Genomic DNA, 15,268 nt, shown 5'->3' on the forward strand with positions numbered 1-15,268 from the left:
ATGACGGTGGGAGTAGTTCTCCAGTTGTAAATAACAAGTTTTTACGGCTTTTAACATTTTTTGAAATATTTTACACTTCCACCAAAAAACCCCAAAATGCCGAGCCCAAAAAAGCTAATTTAATCCGAATTTAACGTCAAAATCACGGGACAATCAAGATATTCTGTAGTAGCCTAAACGGGGAGGACCTGCACAAGGGCCTGCCTATAGGACAAGTATATTCCCGGACACACATAGCAAATCGTCTATCACATTCACAAAGCCTCCCAGCACAGCTATTGATGACCTGATGACGGTTGGAGTAGTTCTCCAGAGCACAAAGTGGCTCACCGTCATAGCAGGTCCAGTAGTAAGGCTGGAAATAAACTGTGTAGAAGGGACAGTGTATGTACTCGTAGCATTCGTCGTGGAGACGACAACAGCTGAAAGAGAAATGATTATTATAAAAGGCTTGTACGAGGTTAAGTGTATCTAATGTCTTGTCAGATTTGTACCTGAAATCGAGTGTGTGGAATTTGGTATTAAAGTCAAGAAATTAATTATAATTTTCCTGCAGGAAAGGTCTAACGTATCAGATGTTGTGTATGTTTTTCTTAAAAGATGTTACAAGCTCTTGATTAAGAAATTTTTTTTAATACATATTAAGGGTAATGTGAGCTTTATTTTCTTCTGCAGTAGGTATATAGGATCGGATCATTGGTGCAAAATTTCCAAAATACAATCGTTATGTCGCTCTATGTACAAATTTGGTAAAAATCAATGAAATTAGAGCTGCGAATGAATGTCGCACCTACTCACACTTGAAAATATTTTATCAAAACCTTTCTGTAAATAAAAAAGTTCATGTCATAATGGATTAAGAACTTACTTATCAATCCCATCAGTGGGTCGTCCCGATCCCCCAATCCCACAGTAACACCCATAACCCTTGTAGGAGATGGGATTGCAGCCGGTAGCACATGTTAGCATGTTGTAGAGATGTTGGACACCTCGTTTGCCGCGGTCTGTTTTGTTCATGTATTGGTTGGGATCTATTACCCTGGAATTGACAAGCTTAAATGTATGTATGTCTTGTAATTTGAGAGATTTTATGTCCATGTTTTGTTTTATGTCGATAATAATGAAGATTTTGGATGACTAATTGTATGACTAATTGAGATAAATAAATATATAAATAGTAAATATTTCGGGACTATATTCACACACGGCACGATCTGATCCCATACTAAGCTTTCGCTTGTGTTATGGAAACAAGATGGCTGATAAACATACTTACATATATAATTTTAAATAAATACTTATAATATAATTAACACCCAGACGCAGAGCAAACATCTATGTTCATCACACAAATATTTGCCCCGGGTGGGAAACGAACCCACGACCAGTGGCTTGGAAGGCAGGGTCACCAACCAAGCCAACCGGCCAGTCGAAGATATTTGTTGATGTTATGTTATGTGATGATGAAAAACTTATAAATAAATCTGGTTGAATTAATTTTAGAGTTCAGAGTTGAAAGCTAAAATGAATGGTGTCCCTGTGTTTTCCCTCTTAAGTTTATTTTTTCTTAAGATCTGTACAAATTACATTCACATGGTAAATTTTAACTATTGTTATTAAAAGAAATTATCTACTGAAGTAACTAATTGATAACAATTAACTTTACTTAATTAAAACATACTTACAAATGAATATTACTGACCTGACACCTTTTAAATAATCAGCCTCCGGCACGGAATACCTGAAGGGGTCATGGGCGAAGCCGACAAGCAAATTCTTAGTTCTAACGTAATTATATCCTAAGTCGGTTCCTTTGGTTTTTTGACTATGCGTGTTTCTGGGGTTTAGAGAGAAGGGTCGAGGCGTGTGGCGGATCTGGGCGTAGCGTGTGTTGTTGTATATGTGCTCGAAGGTGAGCTGCTTCGGCCAAACTGAAAGAAAATAATTGGTTTAAATAACACGGTTTAATGTATGAAATTATTGTATTGTCACTGATAAGTGTAAAAATTTTGAATAAAATCCGTTTAAACTGGGTCAAAATCGACTCGAAAGACAGCACACAAACATGCAGATGAAGCTAAGTGTGTTAAAAACAATTTGTGTGATAAACCATTAATTTTATTTTGTTATACAGTATACACGCTTAATTATGTAGACATGTATATTTAATATAATTATTAAGGTCTCATAATTTTTATTGTATCAATCGAAGTTTACTGGCATAAAATACATGGTGGTATGGGTATAAAAAGCGACTATTTTTATCCGTGATAGTCATTGTAAAAATAATATCTAAAATTATGTATTGTATTACAATCAGATATATCTTTATACGATAGCATTCAAATACATAAATAAGGCTATGTCATAAAATATGTTTATAATATATGAAATAACATCATTGGTACAATTGTATACTTCTATACACTGTGCACGCAAGTTACAATACAGAGTGTTTCATATACTTAGCTAAATATATAATTTCATAATTACATTATAAAAGTACGGAAATAAAGAATGTCTCTTGTATTACATAATTAAACAGCTATCATATGCAAATAATAGCCTGATGTAACATAGCCCATTGAAATTAGATCTGTTTACGCACTAAATAATGTGAACAATGATTTGATTAAAGATAGTACACAATAGGATGGAAGTTGGAACAGGCTATGGAAATCGACGGTGAAATGCTTCGAATGTATTTACAATGTGACCTTGACTTTATAAGCTTAATAGCTGTGTAATAGAATAGGAAATTGTAAATAGACGAAATTACTGATACATTAAATTTATACCACGAATTACTAAGTAGCTATTACGTACCTACTGAATAGCCTTATAATGTAACATTGTAATGTTTATAATAGGTATGTGATTCTTTATATTTTTGACTGTACTTTATGTGAGTGATGTGTTTTTTTAGTGATTTAGAAATAGAGTTCATAGACAAAGGAACTGGGAGTAAAACTGTGCTTCGCTTATATTATGTAGACTTCTATCGTAATTTAGTGCAAATTCTAAGTTATGAGTAATCCTTTTGTTTATTCAGCTACTGCGAAATATTACTCAGTTTAAACAAGATTCCTAGTGCTAGTTAAACGCCTTGTTTAAACTGCAGTTAAGTAACTAATAGTTCTATCGAAATTTTGTTTTTGGTCAAGGCACCTATTACAGTAATCTCTAAATACATATTCTCTGCGCGATATCTTAATATGGTGCTTTGAATGTCCGTGGCACATTATTATAATTTTATTAAGAAATAGTCCTTATAATGCGTTGTTTATAGTCATAGGTTCGATTTGGAGTGATACAAGGTTGTTATTTTCAATGTAATTGGACCATTTTTGATGTATTCTATATTATTAATAATCTGTTTCGTGTTTGTGGTCAACTAATTATTCATTCAGGGTTCCATTTGACCAAACCTGCTTGCAATTTTGACCAAAGTATTGTAAGTTATTGTCTATCCAGGATGATAAAATTGTTGCATTTCACGAGTGCTTTTGAAGGAGTCTTAGTTGCAGGAACTACTTAGCTACTATAGTTTGGAGTTACGACATAGTTTTCCACAATGGTCCAGTGTAAATAACTGATATATAATCTAACAAACCAATTTGTATGTTCATATTTATAAAATTTGATCTATGTTATGGAAGTACTTATTATACCTGTCTATTATATTAAAAATAATATTTTACTTGTTTTAAAAAATGTTTCGTATGCTCGTAAATCTGTAACGTTATGAGAGCGAACTTGATTGGCGAGTGAAAGTTTTTTAGCCGAATTATTCGGATACCACCGGTTGACCGCTAAAGAAAGCGGTTTCGGACTTACATAACGTTCGTAATTAAGACTAGTATAAATAAATAATAATATTTTTAAGGTATGGATCTGAACTGTGGCCTTTATTTAATTTATGAACTTTTTTTTGCTTACGGAGGCAAATTGAACTAATTAAAGATCTTTGGAGATCGCACATTATATTAAAAAAAAACTAAACCACCTTCAAATGGTTATAACTGAACCAAACTTTAATTAAACCAGCGTAGGCATTAGTTTTCAAACAAAAACAGAATCATCAAAATCCGTTTACCTACCCAAGGTAACAAACCCAAAAAAGTCAACATGTGAACTGCCTTCATTTTTTAAAACTAGAAAAATAAAGTATACCTAATCGTGTATTCTTATACATATAGAATATGGGTTTCTATAAAAGCTTCCTAACACATGGTGGATAATTCAATCAGAGATGGGGCTCTTAACGACCGTTTTGTGCGTGTTTGTGTATTTTTATGCCGGTCGTGAAATTTGTCATTAACACAATGTTTGGAAATAATTGTATTAGAACATTGTAATTATGCACTCGTCTATTATCTATTCATTTATCTATATGGAATTTATTTTACGGTTAAGAGTATTATCCACAGAAGCTTTTATTTACGTAAGTTTGAGTTAAATGTGGGCTATTAATAGTGTTTAGGGTTGTGAATAAAAAATAATAAATATGTATTGGATATTGGACTATTTGTTGTCTCGGTGTGTCGTATGATATTTTTTGCAAATTTGCATAAATGTATTATATAATTTTTATTATTAAAGATGATATTTACACAAACGTGTTTAAATTATAGTCGTATATGACAGTGAAAGTGGAGTATAATTGCGAAATTCTCGCGAGAAACGCTGTGAAAGGCGCCTAGTATGTTACAAGTAATATTATGGTAATCAAGAATACGTTAGGTATATCATATCATATGTAAATTGAAATAACAATAAAATTACATATATGTAATTCATAAACAAACTACATAGTTTAAGAGTCTAAAGAGGGCTTAGCCCACTACATAATATTATTCATCTAATTAAGGTGCGTCCTTCCCTTAAATTTATGATATTTTTTGTCCTTGTAAATGCTGTATTTATTGCATCTGTTTGACTGGTGTGATCACTGTTCAAGGGTGTGACTATATCTACTTGAGACCTACTATTCTCAAAATCTATTAAGTTTCTGTTAATTTTGCGTTTTTGTCTGTCCATCTTATATTTCTCTCAATAATATTATTCGTAGGTATTAACTACAGTCCTGACGATAATTTTCGGCAAATACAGAAGTGAATCACTTTGAAGTCCATACCTTGTAAAGGTAATAAACTAATGAATGGCTACAATACAAAATTGCCTTAAGGAATTTACGTTACGTAAATCCAAAATACAAAAACGTCAGCATCAATTCACGAGGTGTATAATTTAATCAGTCAGATTGGTTTACCACAATTATTTATACACCTACATGGTAACAAATTTAATCTACTTGAAATTCCTTAACGAAGCTGTAACTTTTCGAAGAATCGAAAATGATTGTAATGGCATTTTAAGGTAATGACGAAGGCATGTTGAAGAGATCTTTGGAAATGCTAAAGTTGTAATATAATGTTTGTTAATAAAATTAAAGATTAAAGTTCTCTGAAAGGCCTAATATGTAATAGATTTAACAAAATAGATAAATAAAAAAATACGTGTGGCACTCGAGGACTGCCGCGGTAAAGCTATTGCATAGCATCGAATCGCTGTGCTTCTTGGATTGGGGGGTGTTAGGTATTTGCGTTACGGATTTTTTTAATTAATTATAAGCTTAACAATGTGTGAGTGTTTCTTTATTTCCTGATATAATAAGGAGTACCTATCTTTAGAAAAGTCCTTCAATCATCCCTAATATCTACGAGTTAGTAATATTTGATTCTAAAATGTAAACAGCAAGAAAGCCTGCCCAGCCCAGTCGTTGTCTTTATTATAGACCACCCTTTGTTTTATTAACCGTGTATACCAGAAGTAATTGCCTAGTTAATATAATTTAAAACACCTATTACCATTCAGTGATTCTTCAAGACCTTGACATTTCTGTTCCTGTCTGTACTTTTAAGGGGATCGTAATATTATTGAGTATTAACGAAGCGAATCCTATATATAAAAGTACCTACTTTCACCGTGTAAATTTAAATGATGGAATCAAGGTGGACTGATTTATTGCCGGAGCAGACTGATTGCATGATATGTTTGACATTTTTCGAAGATATACCTATAGTAGCGTTTAGCTACTATTATGTATTCTGCCTATAGTTTACCTTTACCTTTGGGCATGTTAAACTATGAAAAATCGAACAGTGTGTTCTTCTGTTAAGGTTTCAATACTGTGACATTGTTTTATTTAATACTATAGTAAAAGTATAAATGAAAGGTAATGTGAATGTCATAGTGGGTATCTATTGCGCGAGAGGATGTATTGTTTGTTACTTACTACATGTTACTACTGGAAAAGGTATGATTATTGCTAAGGATTATTGATTATTTTGTACAGTTACCTGAATTACAATGATATGTTAGAATTTAATAATGTTGCTTTATTATGAAAACATTATTTTTTATACCTGCATACTTAAAGTGGATTACAAATTAGTCTACCGTTAACTGACTCTTAACTTTTATCTACATTTATACCCAATATTCCTAAACGAAACGCAACGAATTTTTAACTGCTTGTGTCTGCAAAGTCTGTGTGCTAAAATAAACATACATATTTATTTATCCTAAGAATAAGCTTTAGTTTGGTCAAGATAGCAAACGGGTCACGATGCTCCACCTCCGCTTCCCATGAACTCTTATAACAATAGGAACGTTGCAGGTGCTCCGGCCTAATCATACAATCATTTAGATTATCTATTATAGTGCAACTATTTGCGTAAAAACGTAGCAATCATAGTATACAATCAGATAGTAGTTGAAAGGCATCTTATACCGGACATCGGGTAAAAGTACATTTTTAAAAGCACGAAAATGTAGACGATTGCATAAAATACGGTACACTATGTTGACTAGGTATACATATTTCTATAAAGATTATTTTAATTGTTTTTTTTTTGTAGATTGAAAGGATGACTTTATAACAAACTAGCTGTTGCCCGCAGCTTCGCTTGCGTGGAAAAGATTAATTTTCATGGTTTTGGAAAAGATTAGTTTTCATCCCCTATTTTACCCCTTTAGGGGATGCATTTTCTAAAATTCTTTCTTAGGGGACGCCTACGTTACGACATCTACCTGCATGCCAAATTTCAGCCCGATACGTCCAGTGGTTTGGGCTGTGCGTTGATAGATCACTATATCAGTCACCTTTGAGTTTTATATAAATGTATATAGATGAAGTTGTGGTCATAAATGTTTATTAAAAAAGTTTAGACAGTGTAAGTTTTCTTTCTATCATATTTAGTTAAAATATAAGTTTTCATTGAAAACAATCAAGGAACAAAAAACGTCTAATAATTTTTTGTTTTGGTTTCCACATTTCTATGGCCCTTTTACTATGGAGGTATCTTAGGAAATAATGATTGCATTATAAAAAAGTTACATAAGCTTACGTTCTATTTCATAAGTCATTTCGATAGTTTAATCTTATGTTTTACTCATTAAAATATTAATTATACAATTAAGACACCATTGTGATGTTCATTTGTGTTGCATTATTAATTAGAAGAATTAAGCACAAGCAGACCTTGAAAATATATAAGTGTGTTATGTGTTACCTACAACTGAAAGCATGATGTTTATATAAGTACCTATTTTTTTGTTTTAATTTATTCCTATTTCGAGATTACTAAGTGTAAACATGATTTAATAAAATATCGATATTTTTAAGCAGGTTATTAGTATCGCAAATATGTTATTTTCAGCAAAAATATTTGTTATTTTTATGAAAGAAGGGCTTACATTTGATCTGTTTCGTCTTTCGTACTAATTACTATAACCCCGAAACGCGTGAACCGCTTTTGATGCGGTAATAGAAAGCGCGTCTAATTGAGATGGTTATTTGCAATAAATAATCGGGGAAGATCCAATCAGGGCCATTGCTAACATTTCTCAACACATGTTTGTACATCAACCCAATAATTCTAATTCGTTAAAAAGGTTTATAAAAAGTTATGTATGATAAATGATGGTTCTATTGTGTAAGTCTTTAAAGTTCAAGGTTATTTGTAAATGATTCTGATACTAGGTCATACCATTGTCTGAATAATTACAGGTTAGGTTAGCTAACACAGATCCCAATAATTATGGTGTAAAGTTGCAGTAAATGTTCATCCATGCAATAGGCCGTGTCTGTACAATGTAGAAAAATTGTATGGTTTTCGTCCATAAATTTGCCGACCAATTTTGTACAATTATAGGCGGTTATAGGGACAGAAATTTTAAGTACCTACCTATCAAATTAAACAAAAAAGTTTCACAGGAGTTGCAATTTTTATTTATTTTATAAAATTCAGATATGTTATATTTTATTTATAAAAAAATAAGTAAGTATATCAACTTTGGTATTTTTTATGCACAGAGAGGCAAAATAGGCCATTACCTATACATAATTGTTAGTACTCATCTGTATGCACGTAATGAACTATCTCGTTGAGATTAAAATGCAATTGATACATAAGTACTTATTACCCATGTATTATAAGGAAATGCGACTGTTCAAGTTTATTGCCAAGTACATCGATTGCATATAACTGCATGATAATATGTACATCGTATCTATAAATGAGTTGAAATTGATTTCTTTACTAAAAAATATAGGGTACCTATTATGTGCAAGTTCAAATATTAGTTTTTTAAGTAAATTGTTCATTAGTCTTAATTTTTCGGCTAATGTTTTCCACTTATTATAATAATTCGATTCCTAATCATTTATAACAATAAATAATTTCGTATTTACTTAAAAAAAAAAAACGTAATAAATGCTTGTAAAAAATATTCATGTATTATATAATCGATTACCATGGTGATTAAATTTCACTTGTCCATTACTTTTATAGAACAAGTTTGACTTAAACCTGCTCGATTTTACTATTGTGGTATTTGGAAAGTTAAAAATACGTGGTTATGCAAAAATGTTTTAATTTGATACATTTTATAACTTAAAAAAACTAAACCGCCTCCAAATTATCACAATAAGACCAGCTACTTATCAAATAAAAAATATCATCATAATCGGTTCATCCAGTCGCAAGTTATTAAGTAACAAACAAAAAATGTTGTGTGGTTTTATGAAACCACGGTAAAAGTGAAACTGTTCGAACGGTTCCGAACACTGTGTAGCGCATGTCGCGTGTCGGTCGGCTGCCGAGTAGGTATACCTACTCGGCAGCCGCGATACACGCGACATGCGCTACACAGACCAAAAAGTTTGAGACGATGTAATAAAAGTTTCACTTTAAAAAATACAGTCTGATTGAAAACATCCTTATTTGAAGTCGGTTGAAAAGCAGTTATAGATATTATGCAATGTTTCTGTTTTTAGAACTTTATTTATATTATATAAATAATATTATTTTCTGAGTACAATTATTATTACTTAGGTAATTTTATTTTTAAACTCACCTGATTGGCTGAGCACGGATGGCACTAAAATAAAATATATGGCTAAACCCGCATACAGATTTTTGAAGGTAACATATCTACACTTTCCGCTAATGCTATTAAAAACACAAGTTATTTTTATCACAGGGAATTCCATCACAGCAGGCAAAACCATTTTTATTATCACTTTTCCAAAATTTTATGTTACTTATTCCAACATTTTTAACAAAAGGTATTACTATTTTACTAATTTAACATTTATTATACACTAAAAATTAGCATGAATTAATTCAATTATAAAATTGACATTTGGAAAAAAAAAAACTGATTGCAGATAAAAAATTGGCGCCAAAAGCGCGCTTGCAAGGCGCATGCGCGGCGCAAACGTGCGTAGTGAATCGTTAAGCGCAGATCTCTGCCCATACAGCCACCAGATAATTTTTTGATGCTTGTTTACGATAACATCTTGAAATTATTGCTACATTTAATTTTAAGCGGCGTAGGCCTATAAATCCCATTTTATTCTTCGCAACATAGCTATTTGGTGAAATGCGCAATCGATGTGTCCATTTTTTTGTGGTTTGTTACTATATTGTAATAGTTACCTACATTGAAAATTATGGAGTTTATTTATTAAAAAGAATATCACGATTTAGCGACTTTTGAATGGACTTAAAAAATTATTTTATCGATAAATTTTTTTTACCCAGGCGAAACCAAGACTAACGGCTGGTATATATTTTGCTTTAATAAAAACATTGTTATTTCAAAACATATCGTAAAATCAGTTAAGTGACGAAATTTATTCACGCACCTGATGTAGATGAAAAGAACATTTTATGTCCCATTCGTTGGAAATAACTTAATAATCAATAAAAAGGGTATGTATGTCGGTTTTTAAGGTTATAAAAACATTATTGAAAATATCAGGTTACCAGTTAAAACGCAAAATCAATTCCTTGCGATTTTAAAATATGATTTGTTTTATCGAAAATAAAACGACGAAAAACTTTTTTAAATTCAATCACTGGATTAAAACATTAAATTGTAATTGTTGAGTGGCATTTGAAAAAAAAAATGATGTGACGTATTGTGTGAAATACAAAAAAATCCTAAGATTGTATCAAAACCATCATCAATATACTATCTCCATAAAATATACAAATAGTGCAAGTAATATTTAAGTAGTATTTTAATAAATACTTATCTAATAATAAATACATGCACAAATACAGCGAATTACTCTTTTCCAAAAAACCTAGTCTCTTCTATTAGGTATTTATTTACCTATGGTTCTTATAAATTGTCATACCTACAATTAAAGTCTTCATCAATTTCACAAGTAAAATTTTAAGAGCTCGTCGTAATTCAATAATCGTTAATTGTTTACCGATAACAAAATAATCATCGTAAATGTTTCTCAACGTTTGTCGCGTCATGGTTGGCACTTTGTTCGAAATTTGATTTATTTTTTTATTTTTCAAAACTTTTTTTTTTAATCTATTGAATAAAGTTGCCAGGGAAGTGAAATGAACCGTAAAATGTACATATTTTTGTTTGTGTCAATGTTATTCATGGGAGAATTTTTAATTGTTTCTTCTGATACAAATTCTACTGATGAGAAGAAAAATGAAGGAACTACAGAAAAGAAAATTCGAATATGTTCACCGCTGTGCTTCTTTTACCCTTTCTTCTATCCCACGTATTATTATTATCCTTATTACGTTCCATCAATTTTAGTCATCGGATAAAGAAAAATAACAAAGAAACAAAGAAATGACGCTCATGTAACATGTTTTTAATTGTTTCAATAATGCAAAAATCCTCCCTTTTCCCTGGACTTTGATTTGAATAAAAAATATATAAAAATGTTTTATTCTACCACAAATGTTTTATGTAGACTTAAATTATGGTTACTGCTTTTTTAAGAACGATAAATTTTGTAAGGGAATTCTTATCATCATCAAGATATTATTATTCTGTATTTAATTGAAATAAACTTAATGTACCTACGTATGTATTTGTAGTAGGTATACATACTTTACGTAATTCCATAAATTATTATTGTGATTTGGGTTTTATTTCGTGTTATATAAAAATTTCACTATAACTACCTACATAATAAATTCGAATAACTTATAAAAAATAGTTGTCAAAGTATATAATTATCTGTGAACGAAATTAATTTAAGTTTTAGAGAAAAACTGTATAGCTCTCATTGAGATAATATTAATATGGAGTCGATACCGCCTACACCACTTATGTTCCACTCAACATACGTCATGTGGCGTAACTGCACTCAGTCGCTTGCTCGCTCATTGGCGCGAACGTCACGCTCATTTTTTAGGGTTCCGTAGCCAAAATGGCAAAAACGGAACCCTTATAGTTTCGTCATGTCCGTCTGTCCGTCTGTCCGTCTGTCCGTCTGTCACAGCCGATTTACTCGGAAACTATAAGTACTACAGTGATGAAATTTGATGGGAATATGTGTTGTATGAACCGCTACAAAAATATGACACTAAATAGTAAAAAAAAGAATTGGGGGTGGGGCCCCCCATACATGTAACTGAGGGATGAAATTTTTTTTTTCGATGTACATACCCGTGTGGGGTATCAATGGAAAGGTCTTTTAAAATGATATAAAGTTTTCTAAAAAACATTTTTCTTAAAGTGAACGGTTTTTGAGATATCAGCTCTCAAAGTCGTAAAAAGTATGTCCCCCCCCCTCTATTTTTATAACTACGGGGTATAAAATTCTAAAAAAAATAGAGGTGATGCATGCTAATTAACTCTTTCAACGATTTTTGGTTTGATCAAAGTATCTCTTATAGTTTTTGAGATAGGTTGATTTAACTGTAATTTATTATATTTGCTGCTACGGAACCCTTTGTGCGCGAGCCCGACTCGCACTTGGCCGGTTTTTTTTTTATTTGTTTTAAAGTGAAACGCATCAAATATGCCTACGTGTGTGTTACGATATTGCACAAATAATACAAATAATACGGAAAAGTGCAAAGGAATAACTTTTCAATCAGTAAGTAATTAGATAATAATTTTTAAAACTTAGTTAGAACAAAATTTTTGGCGGGCGACATTTTGCGTCATTTGTCATAGATTAAAAATTTAAGATATGACATTGGGCATGAAATAAGTGTTGTTAGTAATATTTGCTGGCGTATATTTTTATAGTATAAAATAATAATTTTACATATTTAGAAGCATAGACTGGTTGTTAATTGAAATAAAACCGGCCAAGTGCGAGTCGGGCTCGCGCACAAAGGGTTCCGTAGCAGCAAATATAATAAATTACAGTTAAATCAACCTATCTCAAAAACTATAAGAGATACTTTGATCAAACCAAAAATCGTTGAAAGAGTTAATTAGCATGCATCACCTCTATTTTTTTTAGAATTTTATACCCCGTAGTTATAAAAATAGAGGGGGGGGGACATACTTTTTACGACTTTGAGAGCTGATATCTCAAAAACCGTTCACTTTAAGAAAAATGTTTTTTAGAAAACTTTATATCATTTTAAAAGACCTTTCCATTGATACCCCACACGGGTATGTACATCGAAAAAAAAAATTTCATCCCTCAGTTACATGTATGGGGGGCCCCACCCCCAATTCTTTTTTTTACTATTTAGTGTCATATTTTTGTAGCGGTTCATACAACACATATTCCCATCAAATTTCATCACTGTAGTACTTATAGTTTCCGAGTAAATCGGCTGTGACAGACGGACAGACGGACAGACGGACAGACGGACATGACGAAACTATAAGGGTTCCGTTTTTGCCATTTTGGCTACGGAACCCTAAAAAGGTGAAATCATGAAATATGAAAATCAATTACTTAATCACCAATTTTTTTTTGTTAATTGATTTTAATCAATTTTAATTGATATTGTATAAGCTACTGACTTGAACGTATTATAATTGAATTATTATTTATTTATCTGCACTAGTATTATAAAGAGGAAAAATTTTGTTTGTTTGTTTGATTGTAATAAATAGGCTCATAAACTATTGGACCGATTTTGATGAAATTTGGCACAGACAATCTTTAGACCCTGAGAAAAAACATAGGCTACTTTTTATTGCGAAATATGTACCACGGGCGAAGCCGGGGCGGACCGCTAGTTCAGAGATTAATATTTTTTCTATTCAAGGTTTCCATGTCTGGGTCGTGAAGAAAGGGAAAAATGGGTAAAATTTGTCCAAAACAACCGCAGTGAAGAAACATGGTTACCATCCGATAGAACTAGCATCTGTTCATTGCATTTTCGCGATGAGGATAAATATACCACAAAAGCCGGAAGGCGTATTCTAAAGAAGTCTGCTGTTCCTTGTATTGATGTTAGTAATAATAATAAAATTTTACGGATTTGTATAACAAATAAAATATTATTCTAGCCATCACTAACATTATTATTATTATATTTATTTTAGCCGAAGGTGTGCTACAATAGTACTGGAACAATACAAGCAATTTCTGAGCCGGGAACATGTTCTGAGGATGATGAACTAAATATAAATAAACACAATTTTTACACGGCTTTTATTTTTTTTCTAAAAAAAAGTGTGTGCGTGTAACCTTTACGCACATGTCAATATAACCTTGTTATTGAATATTATAAAATGTCGCAATTGTCAGAAAATTTATTTTTAATTTACTTATTTTAAAAGTAAGTAATAAATAAACAAGTATATTTAGAGATTTTCAAAAAATTTTTCAATTAAAAAAAATGTTTTTAAAACTGTTGAATTTTTCATTCACTTTGCTATTCACAATTGATCCGTTTGAAAATTTGAAAATAAATAATCCTAATTGATTATGATATTTGCCACTAGCTGGCGTATAAGTCAAGAAGCGTGTAGTATATGACATATACTTACAACCAATCAGAATTATTATTTTTAAATGGCGGAAACTACACAGCGTTACTTCCGTCAGAAAAAAAATCTGAGTTACTCCCTAGTCGCGCCTAAAGAAGTTTTACTTCAAAAGGCTCAATTTGTAAGGAATGAAACTTCCCATAGCCCATATTGAACCTCCTCATCCTATATTATATGCCAGATATTGTTAGCCCCGCGTAGTAAAGTCAGTTTATATCTGAAATAAATATTAAGTAAGTACAAAGAAAATTTCAAGTCAACGTGCATGTAAGGAGTGGCACCCAATAAAATAGACAGAAAGAAACAAAGTGTCGCCTCTATAGCGGTGAGTCAGTGACATCGCATAATCTATGACTGTCTAGCCGTCATTCGCGCGCCCCGCGCCGCCATCTTGGCGCACAGATTTTGTTCATGGTGTCTGCTCCATTATTAATATTATCTCAATGATAGCTCTAAAGATTTTCTATTCACTCTGGGATATGAAAATGGAGGCTTTGAAGCTTTGTTCTTAATAACAATAAAGGCGTTTAATAATTAAAAACTAGTCCTTGTCTCAATAATAATAATTATTATTACCCCAGGATTAATGGTTTTTTACGTACAAGTATAATACTTGAAGCATTTATTTTTAGTTGCCTAATACCCTAATACTTTTTCCATATCTGACTTTGCGTTGTATGCTCGATGATTCCCGTACACTTGATATTTTTAGGCAAGTGTTATTTCCCATACAAGTTTCTATCCCTCATTTCCTTCAAGGATATTTTTCAAGAAGTACCTATAATCTATATACCACTAACGAACCGGGCGAACTCCGTTTCGCCACCAGAGACTGCTATTCTTTGCTATAAACCTCACGGAGCCCGAGACCTTTCCAACGAATGCAAAACCGTGGTAATCGGTTTGTGCGTTCTGGAGTTATAGCGTCAGGAAGGAAAACCCGACTTATTTTTATATAGTAGATTTC

At 31.9% G+C, this 15,268-nt stretch overlaps 1 protein-coding gene and 1 long non-coding RNA gene across 2 annotated transcripts; one reads left to right on the top strand and one right to left on the bottom strand.

The window, feature by feature from the left end:
* Positions 1-142: 142 nt before the first annotated feature.
* On the bottom strand, positions 143-9,797 carry LOC149908321 (uncharacterized). The gene is made up of 4 exons (XM_090101731.1): positions 9,424-9,797; positions 1,703-1,931; positions 869-1,039; positions 143-422 (listed from the first exon to the last, which is right to left on the bottom strand). The coding sequence occupies exons 1-4, from the start codon at positions 9,575-9,577 to the stop codon at positions 143-145; spliced, it is 834 nt and encodes a 277-aa protein (XP_089957857.1). The 5' UTR covers positions 9,578-9,797.
* Positions 9,798-13,719: 3,922 nt separating this feature from the next.
* Positions 13,720-14,710, top strand: LOC149908322 (uncharacterized). Its single transcript, XR_016456743.1, has 3 exons — positions 13,720-13,761; positions 13,855-13,984; positions 14,414-14,710. It is a non-coding gene; the product is annotated as an uncharacterized LOC149908322 (long non-coding RNA).
* The last annotated feature ends 558 nt before the right edge of the window (positions 14,711-15,268 follow it).

Source organism: Colias eurytheme, chromosome 5 (genome assembly GCF_061535395.1).
Source record: "Colias eurytheme isolate Ceu_HAF_F1 chromosome 5, ilColEury1 Martin Lab GWU primary, whole genome shotgun sequence".
Taxonomy (NCBI): Eukaryota; Metazoa; Arthropoda; class Insecta; order Lepidoptera; family Pieridae; genus Colias; species Colias eurytheme.